Source organism: Cajanus cajan, chromosome 6 (genome assembly GCF_000230855.2).
Source record: "Cajanus cajan strain Asha chromosome 6, NIPB_CcT2T_4, whole genome shotgun sequence".
NCBI classification, from domain to species: Eukaryota; Viridiplantae; Streptophyta; class Magnoliopsida; order Fabales; family Fabaceae; genus Cajanus; species Cajanus cajan.
In genome coordinates, this window is record NC_138522.1 from 39,335,595 (window position 1) to 39,362,135 (window position 26,541).

A 26,541-nucleotide genomic window follows, 5' to 3' on the forward strand; every position below is an offset into this window, starting at 1 on the left:
ACACTAACACACTTGTTAGAAATAACAATATGTATTATATTTGTCTCATTCAAAACTTTGTTGGGAATTGCTTCGTCTGACTTAACAAAAATAATGAGTGTTAGATTTTCATTGTGCAACCTTTTGAAACCCTAAGAGAGAGTGTGGGGTAGCGGATGAAGCTATGGAGAACAAATAGTACTGTGGAATCACCACTCAAGATAAAAGGAGAGTGAAGATGTTGCATCCATGGATGCATGTGAAGGGTAGGGGTAGTGGGGTGATCCTAAGCCTCGTAGTGCAAAGGCAACAATTTTGCGAAGTTCAAAATCTACGACAATTCCATGCGTGCCTTCGTGGCGTTAGGCGAGACGAACCTAGATTCCTGTGTTGGGCGTGGAAGGAGTCATGTTGGGCAAAGGGATGCCAAAGAGGTCCCCAACTTCCCTACATTGAGTGAGGAGTGTCTTGCCTAACGCCATTCAACATCATTTTGAGATAAGGTAACACTAGGTATGATCCAAATCACACTTAATGAATTAGTTCCAGATAGAGGTGTCAAATGGATCCAACTTGATGGGTCAACTTAGCTCACCATGAGACTAGACTTGGTTAGCAAAAAAACATGATACAACGATTTCGATTAAATTTCAACCCAATTTATTTAATCTCGTGAGTCAAATGAGTTTGAGTCTAAGTGAGTCAAATTAACCCATTTAACCCACTGCAATTTTAAAAATAAAAAATCTATATTTATGTTTTGTGTAGTTATCATTTAAATTTTTAATTACTATTTTTTATGTACTTGCATTTGAATCAATGATAAACTTGATTTCTTAATAGAAAAAATTATATTTCTTTATTTTATTTATTAAAAATAAGAACATGTATATTAGAGATGAGATCAAGTTATTATTAAAGTAATTCTAAGAGTTGATGAGTCATAATCATTCATTTTTTCAAAATCTAACAAATTATGGGTTACTCATTAGAACCATTAAATTTGAGGAAAATTAATCTCTTTTAAAGTTATTCTTGAAGTAACTCAACTTATACATATATATATAAAAGATAAATTTACTCAATAACTTGTGTTTTACATCAAGTTTTAACTATTCAACTATTAAATTAAAACTTTTTAATGTATAAATTAAATCTACAAAATTTTTAAAAAAATTGAAAATCATATGATACTTCATTATATACATTCAAATAAACGTGAAAAAATACTTTTATGATTGTCATTCAATTTGAAATTATTGAAACAAAACATTATGCATTAAGAACTTTCAATTTAACAATTATACCATTAAAATTAAATATAGAATATGAGTAAAAAAATTATATTTAGTCTATACATTAAAAACTTTTAATTTAATAATTATATCAGTAAAATTTAATATATAACATGAATTATTAAGTAAAATAAATCTATCAAAAAATTTTATTAGAATAAGTAAGTCTCACTCTGTGGAGTTACTTTTAAAAAACAATCATTATATCAAAAGTATAACACAATTGATTAAACATGATTTGCTATAAAAAAAAATACTTTTAGCATAAGTTTAATTCTCATGGATTAAAAAAATGTAAGTAAGCTTAATTTTATGATTAAATTCGGTTTTTAACTAAACAACAGCAGTATTGTTGTAAATAGAATTAACGTGCTCTCAAAAAAATAGAATTAATGTGGATTTAGATAAATAAATAAAATCCAATACCGATTGTTAAATCAATAAATCTCTTAAACATAATATATAGAATTTAATTTCCAATCATCATACGTATAAAGGGAATTCATCAACACAAAGCCCACTTCAACAATCTATATATAGTCCCCACTCTCCCCACCAATGCTTGTCAAATCCAAGCCTTTATGATTTATTGACAAGTTATTAAGTTTGTCGAAATATAAAAAGGGATAACTTCTATACTTATTTTCACAGCTGATTAAACTCCAAACAAAATATAACAATCGGCATGTAATTTCCACTTACATCATTTAACGTAACAAAGGGTGAGCTGTACATTGACAGGAAGAAGGCAAGCAACGACTAAGGACGCTGTCCGTGTCTCGTAAATGAATATGGCACAGTTAATCTAAATTCCCATATAAGTATGATGAATGAGGAGAAGAGAACCACAACCCCTGACTGCAATGATCCAGAAGTTCCAGAGCGGACACCGCATCACGCATGAATCACAGTATTAGGGCTTAGTCGCGGAATACCTCTAGAGGTATAAACGAAGGACAATATTTCCTTGCCACAAACTTGAACTGAATGCACATAAAAAACATGAAACCATATCATATTAGTAGTAATTCAAGCCACAATTATTAGAGCAATACATTCAACCATAAATAGATGGGGAAACTTGCAGGTTAAGACGAGATTCAAATAAGCACACGCTGTGATTCTTGCCAAATGTATGAAATTCCAAGAAACTCTTTATACCTTTTAATTAGGGGTATAAATAAGCGGAGTCCAGCATTGAAGTTTAGATTTGGCTTGCGAATAAGATTAAGCTGCTCAAGCTTAACTCATCAATCTAAAAGAATTTAATTGAAAAAAAAAAAAAAAAGCTTAAGCTTGTTTTGTTTTGTTTTATTTATTTTATAACTTAATTATTTTAGTTTTTATGGAAATTTTCCTTAAATTATTTTTAATTTTATTAATTTAGTATTTAATAAATATTTTCAATACTAGATTATCAAAACAAAAAGAAATATGATCAATATCACTTAATCAGCTATTTGTTTAAAATAAATAGAAAATGATAGGTAAGATGCAGAAAATGCCAAGTACTAAGGAATGCGATTGTATACTTGCTTTAAGTCATCCAACTTTACAACCGCATAAGAGAGCAAGACCGGGGATTATTCTCACCTTATGCTGGCTGTATTTCTCCCTGATGGCAGGTAAGTCATAGCCATCACAACATAACCAGTGCAATCCCTTGACACATTCACGCAATTCTGATGCTTGGTAACATGTGTAATGCTTTAGTGTAGGATTCTATGCCAAAACAACATAGGTGCACGGCATCATTACACATGTCTATCAAATGAAAAATAATCCTCAGTAAATTAAATAGGTTTCCTGTGATACATTACCCAAGGTTTCTCACTAGGAAGTAGGATGTATTTAGCCAAGAAAGTGGCGGATGCAGCTATTAACGATGGGGTGTACTTAAGCATGCCATACTCGAGAAGAGATAACTCTGTAAGATAATCAGCGAAATACTCTAACTGCAACAATGGAACCTAAAAATAGTATGAAACCATTATCGTAAGTGTCATTATCATCAAAACTAGAGATTAAAAAATCCCAATCAAAATACATACCTTACAAGTTCGTTGGGCAACAATAATGAAGCGCCTGTGTTTGTGATCACGATTCACAAGTCAACTCATAAATCATTGGGCAACTTACTTCCACTTGCACTTGCCAATAATAAGACAAAAAGTTGGTCATTACCTCATAAAACATCTAGCTGTAGGAACTGTCACTCCAAACTTCAAGAAATTCAGCACATCAGATTCCATCCCTAACACCTGCAGTAATCTCATTCAATTATCCTCTTAGGAGAATAAGATAATCAAAAGACATTCAGAGCCGCAGATATGAATCAATACGTAACAAAATCCAAACCTGCTCCTTAGAGTATGTATTATCAGTTACATAACAGAACTCTTCCACCGTAGGGGCACATATCTCCTCGTATTTTCTGGCAAATTCAAATTATAAGCTTACGGTTGTGGGATAGACTGATAGAGATATAAATACACGACAAACAGAGGACATAATTAAGAGAGGAAACACACGTGTGCACTCACGAAAATATATTATATATTTCTTAACAAACATGCATTAAGAGATAGGAAGCCTACGCATGCAGGCAACACCAAGTAATTGTAATTGTCGCCTGTTCATTGCATTGCCAGAAAGATAGCGATCAATGCAGTTTACTGTCAAATATAGCGTATCAGGTAGAAGCTTATACTCTTCGGAAACCTACAATGTAAAGACAACATTGAATATAGCAATTGAATGAAGGATTTAGTTTAATGAAACCCATACACATAATGTGGATTTTAATATTCTACTATAATTGCCCATGTTTTTCTATCTCATAACATAATAAGATTTTGTGTCTATAGATATATTCACGCAGTATTTTTGAAACCCACAACTAAAGACTAATTTGTACTTGATAAATAAGAAATTTACAAATCATTAATTTTAATCATTCTGAAAATTTGGGTCATTTAAAGAAATTTCTAAAAACAAATATATCACCCTGACAATACCGCTACCCACCATAGTTTACCTCCACAAGCCAATCAATAAGTATTGCGCGCATGCTAGGGTTGAGGTCTTTCTGTATCTTCTCCATGAAGTCCATAGACGGCCTTTTAATTTTCTAAAACCAGAAATTAGACCAAAACATAAGATGAAAAGAAATAGAGAGAAAGGATACAATAGTTCTAACACACATGTTTAACTGTTGTCAAAATTAAAGACAGTGGCTTTTTGAGTGGGACCAAATCACCGTCAACGTACAGAGCATTCAATCGTAGATGTTATTAATTATTTTGCTCTCGTTGTGACCCTACTCTACGTCAAACTCGTTCAAAAAAAATTACAATTGTGGGAAGGGAAAACCAAAGAGAGGAAAGTACAAATGATGCATCTGAATGTTATATAAAATTCCTCCTCATGTGAACAAAACTATTACAATTATACCGAATCTTTATTATAAACTTTTAGCAATGTTGTACAATATATAAAACTACAATAGAATGTTTTATACCCTCACAACTTCAATTATATATATCTAGCGTGACAGTTTGAGATAGTTATGTAATAATAATTAAATTTAATATAATATTTTTATTAATAAAATATTAGTAGATGAATTTTGTTAGATAGTATTTGATAGATTTTTTAATAAAATTTGAATATAAAAATTAAAATAATATTTTTAAAATTACAAAAATTAAAAAAAAAACTAATTTTAAATTTGAGACTAAAAATAAATTTATACTAAATTTGAGAGATTAAAAATATGTTTAAACCTAAAATTAAATGAAAAAACAATTTTTTCAAGGGATTGAATAATATTTTGGTTCTCATGTTGAAAACCAATCAATGCAAATCAAATTGAACGACATAATTCAAGACAATTCAATAATTGATTACATGGTCATGAATTCAAAAATTTGTATCAACTAGGAAAATAAGGAAATCAACTCAATAATATTTTTTAAAAAAAAAATCAAAATGATGAAAACAAATTAATCCCTTATACATTAAATAAGAACAACTATTTTGCACAAGAGTGTTTTAAGAATTTTTTCTCGAAGGGAGAATTTTTAGATATTTTTTTAATTTTTTATCTAATTCAATTTTATTTATTATAATTATTTGTTAATTAATTTTTAATATATTTAAAATAAAGTATTAATAAATAAAATAATATTATATTACAATATAAATTATGTATCACAAATCTAAAATATAATATTTATATTTTTAAAAATATATATTTATATAAATTTTAATTTTAAATATAATAGAAATTTTAAATATAATTTATATATTTAAACTTATTTTTTATATATAATTTATTATAAATTATAATTATAATAATTATATAATAAGCATTTAACATGCGTATTGCAAATGCTAAATGTTGATATAATAAATTCTGATTTTCTAAAACCAAAGCTATGCCTATCATGTATCCATCCTTTTATTTTATCAATTTCCTGTACTTCTCAAAATAGTTAATATGAAAGTTGTAATGGATGCATGAGAACTCAATCTCAATCTTTATTTTAACTGTTATAATATTTCTTAGTAATAAATATAGTTACGGAAATGATCATCACCACCAATTTTTTCTACTGAACCGGTTGGGTGAGATTGGATATTTTCATCTTTCGCATTTTGACAAAGGTTGCAATATAACTAGTGTTTGTGACTTTGTGGATTGAATCGAATCAGACTTTTGAGAAAAAAAATATACAATTCAATCATTTAATTTGTTCATTGACCATTCAATTAGTTTGATTTTAAAATCAAAACGAATCCAAATTATTTCATTTTGAATGGGATTATTTTCTTTTTAGAAAAACGTCTACAAATATTAAAAGTAAATTAATCTAACTTCACATCCTATAACTCACCAACCCAATTCAAAATATAAATTCAAATTATAAGTTAAAAATTATCTTAAAATTTCTGAAAAAACAAATATATAATAAATGATAATTTCCTAGTTGAACAAAATTTTGAATTCTTGACCATATTACTAATTATTGAGTTATCTTGAATACACAATCTAGTTCAGTTTGATTTGAATTGGATTGCTTTCCAACATAAGAACCAAAATCTGATTCAATTCCAAGAAAAAATTGATTTTTCTGGTCAACTCTTATTTTGGACAAAAGCATTTTCAAAGACTTTTTTTTATGGAAAAGTTTTTAGAATTTATTTTAATTTTATATTTAATTTGATTTTTATTTATCATAATTATTTATGAATTAAATTTTAATACCTTAAAATAAATTATTAATAAATAAAAATAATCTTATATTATAATATAAATCATAAATCATTTATTGAAAATCTAAAATATAATTTATATATTTAAAAATATTCATTTATTCAAATTTTAAATATAATTAAAAAATTAATATTTTTATATCAAATTCAAGAATTTAAAAATAATAAATTAATCATAATACCAATTACATCAGCATACTTTTATCTATTTTATTTTTTATCTATTTTATTTTTACTAGTAAGAAAAAGGTATTTCGTGTCTGCATTGTGCTAAAAAAATTAAAAGAAAAAAAATAAGAAGTTACTCATAAAAAAGTAGTTATTAAAAAATAAATAAAAAATAAAATGATTCATGTAAAAATGAAAATCAAAAGTAATTATTGTAAAAATGATTTATTAGTTTCAAATTCTTAATTTTAATTAAAAAATATTTTTTCTAATTTTTTAACGTAAAAGAGTATAATGGTCCAAAAAGATGGAGACTAAAAAAGTTACCAAGAAAGATATATATTAATATAGATTAATATAAATTTTTATTTTATCTTTAATAAAAACATAAAATACCTTGACTCCATTAGTATACATAATTTATTTTTAATTTTAATTATATAATAAACATTTAATATAATTGCCATGCTATTCTGCTAGGAAACACCTTGAGAATTACATGGAATTTAAACAGTAAAACAGATGAAGATAACAAACCTCTGATGCACGCAAATATTCATAGATTTCATGGACAATGGATGCACAGAATTGTGGGTCCTTGATGCTGTAGTCAATATCCACAACTCCATTTGCTTCTATCTTCGGGATGGTATCAATATCACTACCACATATTCTCCCTGAAATAAGGGGGGAGGTATGCAAACAGCGGTAAAACAAGTATTCCAGTCTGTAACTTGTAATTATTGAATAGGGTATGTGAATGATTTAAATCAGCCAAAGCATAAGCAGAGGGCCAGGTGAGCAAATAAGATTCAGCCTTTCAATACCTGCTATTTTTGAAGACTCTGAAATATTGAGAATGTTAAATGTCCTATTCTCAATTGATCTGGTGGATATGACATTATCATATTCAAATTCCAAACTTAAGGAATCCCTGGTTGACATGCTCTCACTTTGTGAAACAGAGCCGCCAAAGGATTTACTTGGAGAAATGTCCGTCCACCCCGGAGCACAAACCACTTTATCAATGAATGGGGCAACGAAGGATTCAACTCCATCCTTGGATTCACCACTTTTGGTCGAATGTGCCTCTTTGGAAAGTACCAGTCGACTTGATTTTTCACTCAATGGGGCTTGCAAAGTGCCTCTCTTCTGCAAACCAGCCTTCTTTGTCTTGGCAGTTTTGGACACACATGGAACCTTCAAATAATAATAACTTTATAGAAATCAATCCCAATTCTATGTATGCATGAACCATGCTTGCCCATTAAAACAAAATTCTAAAGATGACAACACCAATTGCCAAGTCTTTTGATAAAAATGAGAATAAACCTCACTATAAACTGCGTCACGCATGTCATTACACCATTCTCACAAGATGCACACACATACATGCAATTCACATGCAAACTCACTAAGACAAGTGCCAATAAACAGAGCAAACATAACCAGCGATGATTCAACATCAATCACAACATAGGCAAACGGAACACAAATTCAGAATACCGTTACAAAAACGAATTAAAAAAATTAGACAGAACCAGTAAGAGAAAATTATTAAAGAGTACCATGGGCTTAGAGAAAGAGGCCCTTCTGTTATTGGATACATCGGCGAGAGCGGGACGCTTCTTTGCCGTCTGATCCTTCACCGCAGTAACCTTCTTCTTGCTTGAATTTTCCGAAACGGAAGACCTCTTCTCGGGAGAGGACAGGAAGCGTCGGTTTCGGGTAAACATTTTGTTGTTAGGGTTAAAAAATAACCTCTCGCTGCAAAAAAAAATCCGATAGGATCAGTTTTGTTGCAAAAAGAAGAAATGAATCGCACGAACAGAGAAAACAGGTCGTTAGATTTGGCGGAAAGAGAGAGAAGAGAGGAGAAAAACAAACCTAGAGCGTGATGGATGATTGATTGAGAAAGACGAGCGTATATTTTCGGATTGCAGGGAAAACACTTCTCAGAGGATATTTACTTTGCGAACGAAACGCTCAGAAGAGAAAGTTTGAGTTCGGATACTTGTTTCTGAAAGCGCGAAACGCTCGAGTTTTAGGCGGACAATTGTGACGGTCGGATTGGAATCGACATGAGATCTGGACCGCCCTTTTGTTTCCATGGGTTGTTAACGCATGACGTATCCAACAAATTTCATCCCTGCGAAATAAAATATTTAATAAATAATTAAATTGCTTGTAAAAAAATAATAAATAAATTACTCATTACTCATGTTAATAATTAATAATGGACTAATTACCATTTATATAGTTTCATAAAAAAATATTTTTATAATTTTAAATTTTCTATTTTAGTTTATATATATATATATAAATTTATTTTTAGTTTCTAAAATTATAAAAAAAAAATTGTCTTTATCGTTGTATAGATTTTTTCTTTTACTATAATTGCATTCCCTATAAAAATAAATGTCAAGGATTAAAAATGGGATAATAATAATATCCATAGAAACTAAAATATCATATTTTTTTACTATAATGATCGTGGAAGCCACATTCTGAAAACACATATTAGTTGTTAACTTTGAAAATAATATGTGGATCATGATCATAGACAACAACAAAAATAAAAAAAATAAAATACAAAACATAGTAATGTAGGAAAATAGATTAAAAAATATGTTATTTATTAAATTGCTTGTATAATTAATTAATTGTGGGATGAATTGTTTGTTTAATTCATTAATTATGGATCTTCATTAATTTTATAAAATTTCTTTTTTTTTATCTAACAAGATTATAATAATGTCATTAAGATTTGAACATAAATTATGTGCATTTTACTCTAACTATTTATTATTAGGCAATCTCGGTGATTTCATACAAATTTTTATATGTATAATCTCTTTCAAATTAAAATTGACTTGACTTTCACATTAATGTGATATTTAATGATATTAATTTATTATTAAATAAAATATAATTATCTTAAACTATATATATTTATATATACATGTATAAGTTATCAGATATTTGAAAAATTTTTAAGTATTATATAATAAAAAAAATAATTGTATTTATTAAAACTTTAAATTTAATGATTATTCATAAAATATATTTCAAAGCAACTAAAAGAAACATTAATAATATAGAAAAAATGTCAATATAATATATACATAAATTGATAAATAAATTAGTATATATAATAAAGATTTAATTATAAAAATATTAAATTTTCACTTTAGTTTGATTGTCTTTTATTCTTATCCGATAATCTTCTACTTTGTTATTGTTCTAGTATGGAAAAATGTACTATAAAAGACCTAGTCGTCATCTAAATATAAAATATTAGGATGTGTAATATGTTTTTCTTAATGACTAGACGTCTCTATTTATAGCAAAGTTACCATTTATGAGTTTCATGATTTTTGAAGTTTTTGTCCTAAAATCTCATAATGATTAGTGTTATGTTATGAAATTCAATTTATGCTTTAATATCGTTGATTTTTGTATTAAATCTTCCAACTCGCCAAATATTCCACAATCCCCAAACTCAAACTACTAACACAAACATTGTTTAATGAGTAAACCTCTTGGAATATTTTTAAGCCAATACACTTGCCCCCAGCCTAAAACACAAGTGCATAAAGGTTGTAGGCAACTCTTCATTTTTTGTCGATTAGTCGATGCCTTTTAGAATAATCTCGAAACGATTCACTTGCCCCTAGCCTTAATCCTTATTTTTTTTTGTGATGGCCAGTAACAAGTCGGTCTTACTCACATCTTTTAAAGTCAATTTTTTTTTTCTATATAGTGGTTGGCCACAAATTGATCCTACTCTTTTTTTTTTCTGAATTGATTTTTTGTGTGTGGCGACTAGTGGCAAGTAAGTCATACTCACGTCTTTTCGAGTCAATTTTTTTGAACATAGTGGTTAATTGCAAACTGTTCTTACTCATGTATTTTTTAGTTAATTTGTGCATGATGGCCAGTTGCAAGCCAGTCCTACTCACGCATTTTTAAGTCAATTTTTTTTGTGTGATAGTTATTTGTAAGTTAATCCTACTCACGTCTTTTTGAGCTGATTTTTTGACTCAAGTCTTTTTGAGTTAATTTTTTATGCATGATGGTCGATTGCAAGACAGTCTTACTCACGTCTTTTTGAGTCAATTTTTTGTGCATGATAGTCGATTGCAAGTCAGTCTTACTCACTTTTTTTTGGATTCGATTTTTTGTGTGGTGGTTAGTTGCAAGTCGATCCTATTCATGTCTTTTTAGTCTAATTTTTATGCATAGTGATTGATTGCAAAGCGATCCTACTCATGTCTTTTCGAGTTGATTTTTTGTGTGTGGTGGTCAGTTGTAAGACGGCCATACTCGCATCTTTTTAAGTCGATTTATTGTGCATGGTGTTCAAATGCAAGGTGGTCCTACTCACATCTTTGTGAGTCGATTTTTGTGCGTGGTGGTTGGTTGCAAGGCGACCTTACTCACATTTTCCAAGTCTTTTTTTTTGTATGGTAGTCTATTGCAAACCGATCCTACACATGTCTTTCCAAATCGATTTATTATGCATGGTGGTCAGATGCAAGGTGGTGCTTTTTTTTTATAAGCAAAATAGAATTGACAAGAGTACAAATGGTACTCTAACCTATATACACATAGTTTTTTACAAAATAACTTAAGAAAGTTATCCAATCCACGTCAACCCAAAAACTCACAAAAAGAACGACTTAATTAGCTAATAACCAACAAACTTCTCGTATCCCAAAATGCTAACAGCCAATGTGCAATATTAAGAGAGGCAGACACTAGGAGAATTGGACCAAGAAAAGAAATTATACTTGAAAGAAGAGAATCTGACCCTTAACCATCTCCATGAGCGTAATTGTACCAGATTTAGCATTTCAAAAACATGAGTTATTTTAGAGCTGGATATGCAAGGTGGTGCTACTTATGTCTTTTCAAGTCAATTTTTTGTGTGTGGTGATGGGTTGCAAGCTAGTCTTACTTATGTCTTTCTGAATCAATTATCGATAGTGTATAATCATGTCAAAGTTTCACATATCTCTTCTTCATGTTTGGTTATTTAATTTGAAATGAATCAAACAGACAAACAAAAAATTATAGTCATAATAGTTGACTAATAACTGAAATTATGAAATATATACAAAAATTAATATAATACAATTATTTTTAAATTTTTCAAATTTGATATTCAATTAAGGTCACACCACACATGTTGATGTATGATTGATTCAAATCACATGTCTTCATTGTCTTTAATTAATTGTTAAAAATCAAAGTTCAATAAATCTTTGAATATGTGAACCTAACAAAATCCACAAAATAAATAATTTTGATGAAAAAAATAATGATTAACAGATAATCAACAAATATTTTTATCCATTATTTTTCACCATACAGACATCATATCTATTTATTGACATTCAAAACTTGAATTCTAAAATTTTATCATCTACATATCAACTACTTTAATTTTTCTACTATGAACGGTTTAATTATTATTTTGCCTTGTAAGAATTTTAATATAAAATAATATACATGAAAACCTTCTCCACGAATAACATTAATTAATATTGCATATATGGTTTTAAAAAATCTAAATTTCATATACGTGAACTTAATTATTATCAAAATAACCTTTCCATGAGAATGATCTCGTGGATACACAAAATAAATGAATGAAGAAATATTTAAATAAAAAGACAAGTTCGTGCAAATAAATGAAAAAATGAGTAAAAGATACACAAATTATCAAAAAACTTGCCAAAAAATAAATTTAAATACAAGTATGAGACATAAAGTGGTTAAAAAAGACTTTGAACATTAGAAAAAAAAATTTGTTGAAGGCATTCCTTATATTTTAAATAGATAATAAATTTGTTGGAGGTTGAATAGACAATCAAAAGTTATTTTCCTATTTTTAAATAAGAAAATAATTTTTATGTGATAGGAGTGATATTTAAAAAAATACACCAAATTCTTCAAATTAGATATTTTAAAATTAGCTTATATGTTTAAATAGCAATGAAATTATAATATAATATTCAAATAAACAATAGTAATAATCATTATATGAATTAAATCCAATACAAAAATGTAGGATCTCATTGTGTACATCATCAATTGGCCATGTTTAACTTAGTTTATGGACAAACAAAATTATTAAAAAGTAATTCATATATTATATATAACGATGCATTTTTTAAGTTTAGAACTATATATAAATGATCTGGTAAAATAAAATCGGACATTAAGAAAAATGAAAAATTAAATTGGATATTTAACTATCTTTTATTTCAAGTTTGTTAACTACGTAAACATGTTACATTCAAGAAGCCTCTAGTGGTGGAGTTGAAGTTTAACCACAAGGTCGGAGATCGTAGTTGTAGTGGTCACAAGAAGAGTTCCTCTAAAACTCCACATGGTGTCAAAATGTTTCGTTATGGAAGACGTACTAGAAAAGACCTGACTGCAATCTAAATTTGAAACATTGAAAATGTGTAATCTATCTTTCTTTAAGACCACAATTCTCTAGTAGAGTTACCATTTATGAGTTTGAGTTTCATGTTTTCTGTAGTTTCAATCCTAAAATATTAGAATGATTAGTGTTATATTATAAAATTCGATCTATGCATTAATGACATTGATTCTTGTATTAAACCTCTCAACTCGATAAATATTCGTCAATTCTCAAATTCAGACGATTAACTTAAATATTATACAATGAATAAACCTCTTATAATATTACCAAGACTATATATATATATATATATATATATATATATATATATATATATATATATATATATAGTGACGGATCCATAAATTTTAAATAGTGGAGACAATATTTATTTATATATTTATAATATTAAAAATTTTACGTATAACTTTTAAAAGTATAAATATATTATAATTATTTTTTACAAGTTTATATTTATAATGACGATTAAGGATAAAAATAAATTAGGTCAGATTATGTTATATTATAATTTAATAGGTTTGAACTTAACTTTTTTAAAAAATATATGTCATTAATATATATATTTATCTTCCATAGAATTTTTCAAATGTTTAGTTAAAACTACAATCTTAAAGACCTACTTTATAATAATATAACACTAATAAAAACATACAAAAAAATATGTTAAATTTTATAAAAATCAAGTTTAATTTATTTTTGATATAAACATGTTTTTAATATGTGATATAAATTTTTAGATGATAATTTATTTAAAAACATATTTTATAATAAATTTTTTAAATAGAACATAAACTTCCAACCTTTCTTTTTTTGATTTTTTTTATCAATATATACAATAAATAGAAAACACAAAAGGTAAACATATATGCTGCAAATTTTATTTTATCAAAAATTAATTTTTGTAATATATTACATTATATATGTGAGCATTAATATATATATATATATATATATTATAATTAAATTTTTTTAAAAAATTGATTCATTATTAAAGAGTATTGTTTATTACATATGAAAACTAATCTCGTTCATTCAAAATTTTGACAAATATCAAATAAAAGAACGGTTCCTCTAAATTTATATTTTATACATACGATAATTTAAATAAATATATATATATATATATATATATATTATTTTTTAGAATATAACTTTTATTTTTTTAAAATATATTATTTTTTTTATAAGAAAATTATGTATGTGTAAAATGATAGTGGGGGCAAGTGCCCCCACTCTATCATGTATAGATCCATCCTTGTTTATATATATATATATATATATATATATATATATATATATATATATCAATATATAATGAAGTAAATATATTTGAATTATTTCATAATTTTTTTTTCTATTCAACTCAATTGTTTGAATGTATGTTTTTTTTTATAAAGATGATCGCAATGAGGATTGAACGTACTCATGCTTCTAACTACCCCAACTCTTTCCCACCCAACCATTAGATTAACCCGTTTGAATGTATGTTTAAACATATTCATTGTATAATTTATAACATACTTTAATATTTATTAATTAGATTAAATTATATTTTTAATTATTATTTAATTTTTAATATGTAATTTTGTTATCTAATATACAATGCATACATAATTTTGAAGGTAATAGTTGTTAAGTCACATGTATACAATAACACAAGAACATTAAATATCATTAAATTATCACTTTCTACTTAACAACTTTTATGAAATTAATCTTCCAATGCATGCAAATTTAATGGTTGGATTAAAATTACAAGTCTTTAAAAATTAAACAAACAAATTATATAATTAAAAATAGGAGAACTAAAATTTCAAATTAAGAACTAAAGAAAAATAAAAGTGTTTTATCCTATTAATTATTAAAAATAAATTATTTCACTCTTAATCCAACTAAATGAATTTTCTTTGCGAAGAATAAAAATAAATAGAATGAAAAAGTAAAAGATATCTGTAGGCTATTAGACTCTTCAGTTTATTTTCAAAACCAAAGTCAGCCCAACATAAACAACAATAATAATAAAAAAAATTCCAACATTTTCAAGGTCGAACGAAACCCGAAGGCGCCAAATACCACAACCCCAACCTACACAACACGCAGAACCCTGGTCGCTGCACTGTCTTCCACCAGATCCCACCGCTGCAACACAACGCTGCCACGCGCCCCACCCGGCGACGACGCAACACCGGCGACGCTTAAGGCGGCCGCGGTAGCCGCTATTTTAGAAAACCCCATTGTTTTCGTTTGAGGTTGGTGTTCGTGCTCACTGATATATTTCTGTACACTCCTCCTTCCTCTATCTCTCCCTGTGTTTGTTTTCACATCTATTTCAGAATGTGCAATTGAAGGTCATGGAATTTTCTTGTCGCTACCCGTTTCCTTCATGCTATCTTTTTTACTGCTGTTTCACTTTTTTTTTCTTCTTCTTCTTTAAATAGTGTAAACTTTAGATTCCACCTGTACGGTTGCTTGATACTATGCACTATCTTGTGTATCCATATTGTACTGCTTCCATTTTGGTTGTAAACAACTTACAAGTTTCTATCGGGTAGGCTTAGCAACAAGTTCCTCAAAAATGGGTCTGGTTTTAAGTTCTCCCCTAATAAAGATATTTGCCTGATATGTAACAGTCTTGATATATGTTGATTTAAACTTTTTATTTTTTTAATAGTGTGGGAGAATAGATGGCACCAGTCTTGCAGAGCTCTCAGCCATGGGTCGAGAAATAGTAACATGTTTATGCTTTCAATTTTCGATTCTTTTTTGTATCTTATTTTATGCAATTCTAATTTTTCCTGTTGTAATCCAGCCGGCCAAAGCAAGTGAAAGATGTTGCTCACCAAGACGAAGTTGTTCGAGTATTAACAAACACCCTTGAAACCGGAAGTGTAATGACCCTTTTTAAATCCCTTCTCCTTCCCTTCTGGTCTTCCTCTTCCTCGTTGAATCACATAGATCTTGTATTGCAGTGCCCCCACATGCTCTTCTATGGTCCACCCGGCACTGGAAAAACAACTACTGCCCTTGCAATTGCCCATCAGCTTTTCGGGTATGCATATATATATATATATATATATATTAATTTTCAAATTAGCAGAGTTATTGTGTGTTTGTAGCTATTTCGCCAATTTCTTAAGTTTGCCTTGTGACTTGTGACACCTTAAGCAGTTCTAACAGCTACCAGCTTTAGCTTTTATGCAAAGCAAAGTATACAAAGCTGCTGAGTAAAAACTAACCAAATAGCCATTTTACATAATGGAAGCCAAAGTACTATGAACTGTCACTTTAGTATATGGTTTGTTTCACTCATGAAAATATTTATAACAATTAATAGAGACGATATGATGCTATGGTGTCCATATTTTCTGGACTCTTACCCTACAACTAACACACATTACACACAACTATTCCACTATTGTAAAGTTAACTTCACACTCTCATTTCATCATTTTCCCACAAAATTTTTTTGAACAACAAAGGCACGAGTGCTTCATTTTTCCTGGTTTGTATAAAGCCTTTTTCAGTACAATTAGATTATGAAACCATTTGTTGAGGAAAAAGGAAAGCAAATATGATTTAAGGAATACTTTAAGCTCAAATATTGTTATAAGAGTTATATGACCAGGTTTCTGAAAGTTATATGTTGTGTATTTTACCTTTTGAATTCTTGACATGCCGAGTCATAGAGATCCATGGACTATCGAAGTTTACCACTTGTGACTTGTATAGCAACTTATGGTAATAAATTTACTGGAAAAGTTATTTGATCAAATGGTAGGAATGGAAGACCTATAGTTATGCATTAGATGATCATTTTGAAAACTTAATTTAACAAAATGTCAATTATGTTTGTTTTAAGACTTGGGATTCATAGGTAGTAAAAGATGCTGCTGTTATCTTCCTTAATCTACCTTGTGTGCTAATAGGCACGATGACACATGGACTACAAGCACATTTATTCATCTCCTACCTGTACTGCCATTCCATTACTGATAATTTATAACAACCACAAATTACAGGCCAGAGTTCTATAAGTCTAGGGTGCTGGAGCTGAATGCAAGTGATGATAGAGGGATTAATGTTGTTCGGACAAAGATAAAAGATTTTGCTGCTGTGGCTGTTGGTACTAATCAGCGTAAAAGGTAAGTGAAATCTAATCCTCTTTCGGGACTTTACCCCCTTCCTTTCTTTGCTTATAAGATTTGTATAACTTCCTCTTTGTTTTGGTGTTTTGGAATTTCAGTGATTATCCTTGTCCACCATTTAAGATTATTGTTCTAGATGAGGCAGATTCAATGACCGAAGATGCTCAGGCATGTTTGCTATATTTTCATTCCTATTGTTGTTTGTCTAGTTGTCTAATAGTGTTATGGCTTCACACCACCTGCAATTGCTGTACAGAATGCCCTGAGGCGTACAATGGAAACTTACTCTAAAGTTACAAGGTTCTTTTTTATATGCAACTATGTTAGCAGGTACCTTGTTTTCCATGCTAAAATATGCCGTTTTATTTGCTATTTTTAATCTCATATCTTTTAAGGAGCTAATGAGAATTATAGTTGTCATGATAACATAGTAGTCAATCCCAAATAGTTGCATGGAGTGACTGACTACACAGATGCTATAGCGGGTTGTAGGATGATTGCTACTTTTAAGCTTTATGATACAACATGACACAACATAAATTATTGTACACATATATGCCGAAAAATTGAAAAAAAAAATCCTAAAATTAATGACATTCATAATTAATGATCAAAAGTTAGAATTTGAAAACTGAACGCACATGAATGACAACAAACATCAAGGAATCACTTAAGTTTAAGCCACTAAGGCTTAAAGCGGCTAAGTAGTCAAATTCAAATACTAGATATCTTCATCTCCAAAATATATTTACCTCATTTTCCAAATTTTTGCTTTCACCCTTACTCTTGTAAAGCTCTTCCTCCTCTTCTTCAAACAAGTTCCTTTTTTTACCCCTTAAAGCTTGAAAGTCTAGAAGCAAATGCATTTGTCTTCTTTGATCTTGTTTGCTCACCAACCTGACTTGCATTGCATTAGCAACAAGTCCCTAAATTAAGGTATCATCATTCAAAACCAATTCATCTTCAACACCTTGATAATCTCCACCCGATTCTCCTAATAACTAGTCATTACTATCAATGTCATTTAAGAGAATGGGATCCATCATATCATGACATTCAAATGTTCCTTTTGAGTTTGGTTATTCTTAATAAAAAAAAGTCTTGCAACCTTTGATGCTTGAAGGTACTCCAATTTTGCTCACTTCCTGACATTTTAACTACAATATGGCAAACCCAACATTTTAATGACAGTAATTGGCTTGGTTAAAGACCAAAGTTTCAAAGATGTTATTTACCATAAATTCCTCCTTGACAATTTTCTTCAATGTATGTCTTTGTGCTCAATTTGCTCCATAAATTGCTATGGCCAAAAAATGCTTCACAATGTGACACTGCTATAGCAGTGCTATATTTTCAACTTATGACCCTGTATAATAAGCATGATTTTCATCAATTTTGGCATGTAAAGTTCTGTAATATACTGAGAACTATAGTGGTAACTTTCTAAGGCTCATGTGAAGTCTGCAGAAAAATAATAAAGAATAATATTTTGAGAGCCTTTTTCCTATGTTCTTGTCAATTGCTTTCCAAGGATAGGTGGCACATTGACTTCATACAGTATATGGTTGTCAACTTTTTCATAGGATTATAGAACCACTTGCTTCAAGGTGTGCAAAATTCAGGTTCAAGCCATTATCAGAAGAAATCATGAGCAGCAGGATATCATACATCTGCAAAGAAGAGGGTCTGTTTCTTGATGCTGAGGTGGGAACCTTAGGGCCTATGTAATGTAGTGATATTCTTATTGGTTTCAATTCTCGTCTATAGAGTTTTTGTTGACATCATCATGGATTATTTTAAGTTCCTTTATTTCCATAGGCTCTTTCAACCCTGAGTTCTATTTCTCATGGAGATCTTCGCCGGGCAATCACATATTTGCAGGTGAGAGACATTTCCTTATAAACATACTGTCTAATTATAGAGCCTCTGTTTAAACTTGGTAGAACATAGATGTGTAGTGGTTGTCGGTACTTATTTGCAACCTGTTCTATCCTTTAAAAATAATATTTTTATAGGGTTCTCCTTCCTGTAGGTTTCAATGTAGATTTTGCTTTCACTTTTCATACACTACTAATTTATTAGCATTTAACATAAAATATAAAATGGAATTATCTTGTGCTCTATAATTTGTTTCTTAAATCAAAGCTAGCCATACTGAAAATAAAGGGATTGCATTGTGTTGTGATTCAGGAATTGTGTGTCTTGTTGTACACACACCAATCTTATTTATAGAGTGAATACAATAAATGATAGAGATACTAATCTCTTATATTATGGAAACTAATCTAATCATATCCCTAATTGATAGTGAGGATAATATATGTATCCAACAATATCTGTACAATATTTGTAACACTCCCCCTCAAGCTGGAGCATATATATCATATGCGCCAAGCTTGTTACAAATATAATCAACCCGAGGCCCTTTAAGAGATTTTGTGAACACATCTGCTAACTGGTCACTAGAGTGGACAAATTCAGTGGTGATTTCTCCTGAGAGCACTTTCTCTCTTACAAAATGACAATCTATTTCTATGTGTTTAGTCCGCTCATGGAAGACTGGATTGGAGGCAATGTGGAGAGCAGCTTCATTATCACAGATGAGTTTAGTTCCCTGAGTGTCTCCAATTTGAAGTTGCTTGAGAAGTTGTTGTAGCCATGTAACTTCACTTGTAGCTGCTGCCATAGCACGATATTCAGCTTCCGCAGTGGATCTAGCAACTGTAGTTTGCTTCTTGCTTTTCCATGAAATTAGGTTGCCTCCAATTAGAACACAATAGCCAGAGGTAGACCTTCTATCTGATGGTGATCCTGCCCAATCAGCATCTGAATAACAGACAATTTTGGAATTGCCTTTGTCCTCGTATAGTAGTCCTCGGCCTGGTGCCTTCTTGATATATCTGAGTATCCGCATTGCTGCAGTCCAATGACTATCACGAGGATCGTTAATGAATTGGCTTACTACACTTACTGGGAATGCGATGTCTGGCCCGGTGACAGTAAGATAGTTAAGTCTGCCAACAAGTCTACGATATCTTTCTGGGTCATCCAATGGCTCCCCCTGACCAGGAAGAAGCTTGATGTTGGGATCCATCGGAGTATCACTAGGGCGGCAGTCAACCATACCAGTCTCAGTGAGAATGTCCAGAGCATATTTTCGTTGAGAAATTGCAATACCAGAAGTGGAGTGAGCAACCTCGATCCCCAAAAAATATCTAAGTGGACCAAGGTCTTTCATCTGAAATTGGCGGTGAAGGTGAGATTTGAGACGACAAATACCATCGGAGTCATCACCAGTAATGACAATGTCATCAACATACACCACTAAATAAATACAAAGTCCAGATGAGGAGTGAAGGAAGAAAACAGAGTGGTCAGCTTCACAACGAGTCATACCAAACTCAATCAAGGCGGAGCTGAAGCGTCCAAACCAAGCACGAGGAGATTGCTTCAAGCCATAAAGAGAACGACGAAGACGACAAACAAGGTTAGTCTCACCGGAAGCAATAAAGCCAGGGGGCTGATCCATATAAACCTCTTCTTGCAATTCACCATTTAAAAAGGCATTTTTAATATCCAATTGGTGTAGTGGCCAATGACGAATGGCAGCCATAGCAAGAAACAAGCGAACAGAAGTCATCTTGGCGACAGGGGAGAAAGTATCCCCATAATCGAGGCCATAGATTTGAGTATAGCCCTTTGCAACCAATCTCGCTTTAAAGCGGTCAATGCTACCATCTGGTGCAACTTTCACTATGTACACCCATCGACAACCAACAGTAGACTTGTCAGGTGGTAAAGGTACCAACTCCCACGTGCCACTAGTCTGCAAAGCATCCATTTCATCTAGCATCGCCTGTCTCCACCGAGAATCAGCCATAGCTTCACCTGTAGACTTGGGAATAGACACAGAATCCAAAGAAGAAACAAAAGAAAAGTAGGAAGGAGACAATCGATGACAGGAAAGAGTACAAGCATATAAAGGATGAGGATTGCGGGTAGTGCGAATACCTTTATGAATTGCAATGGGTAACTCAGGCAAAGGATGTTCAAGTGCAGGAGGCATCGCTAGAGAGTCGGTTGGAGCAGAAGATGAAGCTGGGGGAGTTGTAGATGGAACCACCTGTGGATGACGTGTCCTACGCTGATAGACAAGTAATGGTGGTGGATCAATGACTACAGCCGGAGCCGGAGGAGGACTAATAGGTTGATCATCTAAAGAAGTATGACTAGTAATATCCTCAGAAAAGAAAGGGGAGGATGACTCAAAGAAGGAAACGTCAGCGGAAACAATATAGCGTTGAAGTTGTGGACAAAAACAACGATACCCTTTTTGGAGTCTAGAATAACCAAGAAATATACACTTGAGAGACTTAGCAGAAAATTTATCTTTACCTGGAGTGAGATCATGGACAAAACATGTACAACCAAAGACGCGAAGTGGAACAGGATAGAGATCTTTTTGTGGATATAGGATGGCGTATGGGATTTGATTGCTGAGAACAGAGGAGGGCATGCGATTAATCAAGTAACAAGCAGTAAGAATCGCATCACCCCAGAATCGAAGTGGAACTTTGTGATGAAGGAGAATAGTACGAGCTGTCTCAACCAAATGACGATTTTTGCGTTCAGCTACACCATTTTGCTGTGGTGTGTGGGCACAAGAGGTTTGATGAAGAATACCTTGGGAGGAAAGAAAAGACTGAAATTTTGAAGATAAATACTCTTTTGCATTATCAGTACGTAAGGTTTTAATAGATTGACCAAATTGAGAAGTAATTTCAGTGAAAAAACTTTGAAAAATATGAAAAACATCAGAACGGTGTTTCATTAAGAAAACCCAAGTACAACACGAAAAATCATCAATAAAGGTAACAAAATAAGAATAACCTAAAGTTGAACAGACTCGACTAGGTCCCCAAATATCGGAGTGAACTAGGGTAAATGGTGACGCAGCACATTTATGGACACTAGATGGATAAGATTGACGAACATGTTTTCCTAATTGACATGACTGACACTGGATGTTTTTAACGGTAGAAAGGTTAGGAACTAAAAGTCGTAATTTTTCCAAACTGGGATGACCAAGACGTTGATGAGCAAGATCAGCAGAGGTGGAAACACACGCAATCGGTGATGAGAGACGATACAATCCCCCAGACTCATGTCCTGCTCCAATCGTCTGTCCAGTACGCCGATCCTGAATAAGAACAGAATTATTAACAAACAACACAGAGAAATCAAGGGTACTGGTGAGTTTGCTAATGGAAATTAAATTAAAAGGACAACCAGGAACAAACAAAACAGAGTGTAAAGGGAGGTGAGGGAGGGGGTGAATTTGACCAATGCCATGAACTTTAATTTGAGAACCATCGGCAAGAGTAACAGGTGGCAAGGAGTCGGAGAAAGACAATTTAGAAAAATAAGATTGATTACCAGTGATATGATCAGATGCACTAGAGTCAAGAATCCAAGGTCCAAGAGAAGGAGATTGAGACATAAAGGCCACAGGATTACCAGAGTGAGCCACTGTAGTGGCAGGCGAGGCAGATTGTTGAGTTGCTCGAAGCTGAAGAAGATCTTGATACTCAGAGGCAGAAATAGTGACATCTATAAGAGAGGAAGAGTCGGCAGAGGAGGTAGTATTAGGCACATGAGCAACATTCACTGATGATGACTGTTCTCGGGCCTTTTTGCGACAGTTGACTTCAAGATGACCAAAGAGGTGGCAATAATTGCAACGAGGCTTCTGTTTTCCACGACCTTCGTTACGTCCATTACCACGATTAGATGAGTGAGAAACAAGAGCAGAGGAGTCTGTAGCAGTTGCAGAAGGAGTAGCAACAGTATGAGAGATGGAGAGACGCAACAATTGTTCACTAACAATGTCGTATGTAGGAATAATAGGGGCAGACAAAATCTGATTACGGACTGACTCAAGCTCAGGAGGAAGACCAACAAGTGCAAGAATCATGAAGAACTGGTTTCGCTGTTTCTCAAAGCTCGCCACATCAGAGGGGTAAGGCATTAAATTATTGTAATCAGCAATCAGACGGTCAAGCTTACTCAAATATGTTTGTATGTCCCTATTCTCAAGCTTAGTGGTCATCATAGTGGTGATGACGTTGTAAAGACGTTGAACATTATTAGCGTAAACTTTCTTGGCCTTGTGCCAAACATCGTAACATGTGTCAAATGCTTGATAAGAATGTTGAAGGTTCGGAGCAATAGAAAACCAAAGAACCGTACACAGCGAGACATCAATTTGTTGCCACTGCTCACGGTGATCGGTATCAATCTCAGAAAAATGAGTGGTTAAGTGGTTGGCACGTCCTTGACCACGAAACCAAAGCTGAACCGCAGCTGCCCAAGTGGTATAATTGGCTGCTCTGGTCAACTTTTCACACAGAATCGGAGGGATGTTGGTAAATGTCGTAGTTGAAGTAGAAGCAGCCATGAAAGACGAATATAAGTGGCAACGATTGGCGGCGGCGAAAATCTACGGCGGCGGCGAACGGCGGCAGCGGCGGTCGGCGGCGGTGGCGGCCGGTGGGCGGCGGCGGTCGGTGAAGGCCCCTGCAAGAAGAAAAAGAGGGAAAAAAAAAATCTAATCATATCCCTAATTGATAGTGAGGATAATATATGTATCCAACAATATCTGTACAATATCTGTAACACATTGTATGTACATGCTGTTTATTTTTTGAACTAACTTGGTATTAACATTGCAGTCTGCTGCACGCTTATTTGGATCTTCAATTTCTTCAGAGAATCTGATTTCTGTGTCTGGGGTAGGTTGTGGCAATAATTTCCTGTGGTTGTGCTGTTTTATTTTCAAAGGAAACAATGACATACTTTTAAAGTTGTTTATAACATTATTATTATTGGTGTTTGAATGTCTTGATAATTCACGTTGTACTTGAGCATTGACATAATTATTAGTTGAAGGACAAGGATTTTGAATTGCAGTTTTGGTTTTATTCTTATCTAACGTGATTTTCACCCTGGCTTTTGTAACTATATGGTTTAAAGGTTTTTCACTGGTTCTAATAGTGTGGTGCCTTGATATATAAGTTCACAAAATTGCAGTCTAAATGCCATTTTGTGAAGCATTGAAAGTCAACATTGCATCTACTCCTTGAATTGGTTTTCTAATCAAGCTTTTTTGCAACATTAACTAATTTTCAATTCAAATTGTTATGTTTCTTGTGACATCTTTTCTGGTAACTTTGTAACAGAGGATCGCATCTTTTCCCCCCTTCCTGTTTGTCCTGACATTCCAAAATCTCAAAATATCAGGTTATTCCAGCAAAGGCTGTGGAGGCACTTCTTAAAGCTTGCAAAAGTGGTAACTTTGATTTGGCAAACAAGGAAGTCAACAATTTTGTTGCAGAGGGATATCCAGCTTCTCAGATGCTTACTCAGGTCTTGCTTTTGCCTGTTTCTGTTTCATTGGGTCAGTTTCATTAAGACTTCTACTATGTTACTGAGTTTTTCTTTTTTCTCTAATTTTCCCCAGTTATTAGAGGCCATTGTGGAAGAAAATGACATATCAGATGAACAGAAAGCAAGAATATCCAAAAAGCTGGGTGAAGCTGATAAGGTTACTTATGACTCTAAAGGAATTAATATGCTTCTCCCTCTCTTCCCGTTTACTGCTCTTGTTCATTACATTATTATTATTATTATTATTATTATTTTCTGTTGGTATTGTGACTTGTACGAACATTAAAGAATATACCGAATTGCATTTGCCTATTCTGGGTAGAATTCTCACTTGTTGCTTATGGACTTGCAGTGCTTAGTTGATGGTGCTGATGAATACTTGCAACTTCTTGATGTAGTCAGCAATGCAATGAAAGCTTTTAGTAACATGCCAGAAGGATTTGCTTACGAGAGCTAGATATAGGATAGTCAGCATATTGGAAGGATCAATTATTCTGCTATATAGAAGAAAAAAAACTCATGCATTTATGTATCGCAATTAGATTTGGTGTCCATTGTTAACTTGCTTTATGTAGACTTGGATTTTGAAGAATTCATCCAGCGTGGGTATTTTGCACTCAAGTAAATGGCCACAAGCAATTAGACACTAGCATAGCACATTCCCAAGTACAAAATTGACGCCGCTGCAGATAAAGTGAATATATAACGGAACAATTTTACTGTGTTTGCACACAAATATTTTGAGTATAAGCAGTCCTTTCCTCTCGAGTCTCAATTCCATTCCGTCATACCAGATAGAATTCAATGCAATTTTTGAATTTAAGTTTAGCTGCAATTCAACTCTGTATTGCACCCTTTATTTAAAATTCAACAATAACTTTTTTAACTTTTTAGTTTTAACTCAGTTGAAATTATGCTTTCTACAATTAAATAACTGCTGTGTTTAGCAATTATGTCACCTTTTTTCTCATAATTTATTTTCTTACTCTTTTCCTGGAATCGACAAGTTATATATTTATACAATAAATGATTTTGCTAACAATGGCAATCAAAATAATTAAAATCTTGATGCATCATTTGTATCGTTGCTTGATAAGCTATTTGTATGCCTGTTGCATTTAGTTTGACTGGTTCAAAATATTTGGTGACAGTTTTCCATCGACATTTTTGCAAAACACTTTGCATTACACTGTAAGTTGCTGCATGTTAAACAGTGTCGGGAACTTCAAAACTCATATCAGGTCTACGTCATGTGGTCTGCATATAACTTTTAATAGGGGGATAGATTGTTTCAGTGTTCTCACTTTTTTATCCTTTAACTAATATTTGTAACTTGGAGTATAAAAAAGCTAATATTTGTAACTATTCCATAATAAAATTAATTGCACACATTCCATTATTTATTTATTTTTTACTTTTTAAAATAACAGAAAAATACATCATTTTTTTTAGTTCTTTTAATGACAGAAACAAAGTTAAAACACGTACTTATCTATTCTATCTAAAACTTCTTATCACCAAGTCATGTAAGATCATGTTTTATTAACTAAGATATATAAATAAACTTTACCTAATTTCATTTTATGATATCATTTATTTAATTGAGATTTTATTTATAATGACTTTTTTTTATTTATTATTTATATTGAATTATAATGATTTTTCTTAATTATGATATTAATATGAAGTATTTATTATCAAAAATAGTGATTAATCTTTGTTAAAGACTTTGAGCAAGATATTTATCTTTTAACATAATCTATTTCATCTCCGA

At 31.5% G+C, this 26,541-nt stretch overlaps 2 protein-coding genes across 4 annotated transcripts; one reads left to right on the plus strand and one right to left on the minus strand.

Annotated features, from left to right (window-relative positions):
- Positions 1 to 1,081: 1,081 nt before the first annotated feature.
- On the minus strand, positions 1,082 to 9,078 carry LOC109798023 (cyclin-A1-4). The gene is made up of 12 exons (XM_029271233.2): positions 8,607 to 9,078; positions 8,288 to 8,486; positions 7,547 to 7,919; positions 7,257 to 7,396; positions 4,312 to 4,404; positions 3,869 to 3,995; positions 3,633 to 3,715; positions 3,459 to 3,535; positions 3,326 to 3,359; positions 3,095 to 3,244; positions 2,868 to 2,996; positions 1,082 to 2,257 (listed from the first exon to the last, which is right to left on the minus strand). The coding sequence occupies exons 2-12, from the start codon at positions 8,453 to 8,455 to the stop codon at positions 2,195 to 2,197; spliced, it is 1,437 nt and encodes a 478-aa protein (XP_029127066.2). The 5' UTR covers positions 8,456 to 8,486; positions 8,607 to 9,078; the 3' UTR covers positions 1,082 to 2,194.
- Positions 9,079 to 15,180: 6,102 nt separating this feature from the next.
- EMB1968 (ATPase family associated with various cellular activities (AAA)) lies at positions 15,181 to 25,667 on the plus strand. 3 transcript variants are annotated; one of them, XM_020357931.3, is made up of 13 exons: positions 15,183 to 15,425; positions 15,848 to 15,904; positions 15,986 to 16,064; positions 16,146 to 16,225; positions 17,196 to 17,318; positions 17,420 to 17,489; positions 17,578 to 17,651; positions 18,905 to 19,025; positions 19,140 to 19,202; positions 24,053 to 24,112; positions 24,621 to 24,746; positions 24,841 to 24,924; positions 25,120 to 25,667. In XM_020357931.3, the coding sequence occupies exons 2-13, from the start codon at positions 15,861 to 15,863 to the stop codon at positions 25,222 to 25,224; spliced, it is 1,029 nt and encodes a 342-aa protein (XP_020213520.1). In that variant the 5' UTR covers positions 15,183 to 15,425; positions 15,848 to 15,860; the 3' UTR covers positions 25,225 to 25,667. The 3 variants fall into 3 exon arrangements, with proteins under 3 accessions (XP_020213521.1, XP_020213520.1, XP_029126703.1); XM_029270870.2 differs by lacking the exon at positions 15,183 to 15,425 and adding an exon at positions 15,506 to 15,524; XM_020357932.3 differs by lacking the exon at positions 24,053 to 24,112 and having other exon boundaries at positions 15,181 to 15,425.
- The last annotated feature ends 874 nt before the right edge of the window (positions 25,668 to 26,541 follow it).

Excerpts from the sequence above, each read along its gene's own strand:
- LOC109798023 (XM_029271233.2), bottom strand. The coding sequence starts at position 8,455 with ATGTTTACCCGAAACCGACGCTTCCTGTCCTCTCCCGAGAAGAGGTCT. Across the intron at positions 7,920-8,287 it reads CCTCTTTCTCTAAGCCCATG|GTTCCATGTGTGTCCAAAAC; the intron begins GTACTCTTTAAT and ends TATTATTTGAAG. Across the intron at positions 2,258-2,867 it reads AGAAATACAGCCAGCATAAG|TTCAAGTTTGTGGCAAGGAA; the intron begins GTGAGAATAATC and ends ATGTGCATTCAG.
- EMB1968 (XM_020357931.3), top strand. The coding sequence starts at position 15,861 with ATGGCACCAGTCTTGCAGAGCTCTCAGCCATGGGTCGAGAAATA. Across the intron at positions 17,652-18,904 it reads ATATGCAACTATGTTAGCAG|GATTATAGAACCACTTGCTT; the intron begins GTACCTTGTTTT and ends ACTTTTTCATAG. Across the intron at positions 24,925-25,119 it reads AGCTGGGTGAAGCTGATAAG|TGCTTAGTTGATGGTGCTGA; the intron begins GTTACTTATGAC and ends ATGGACTTGCAG.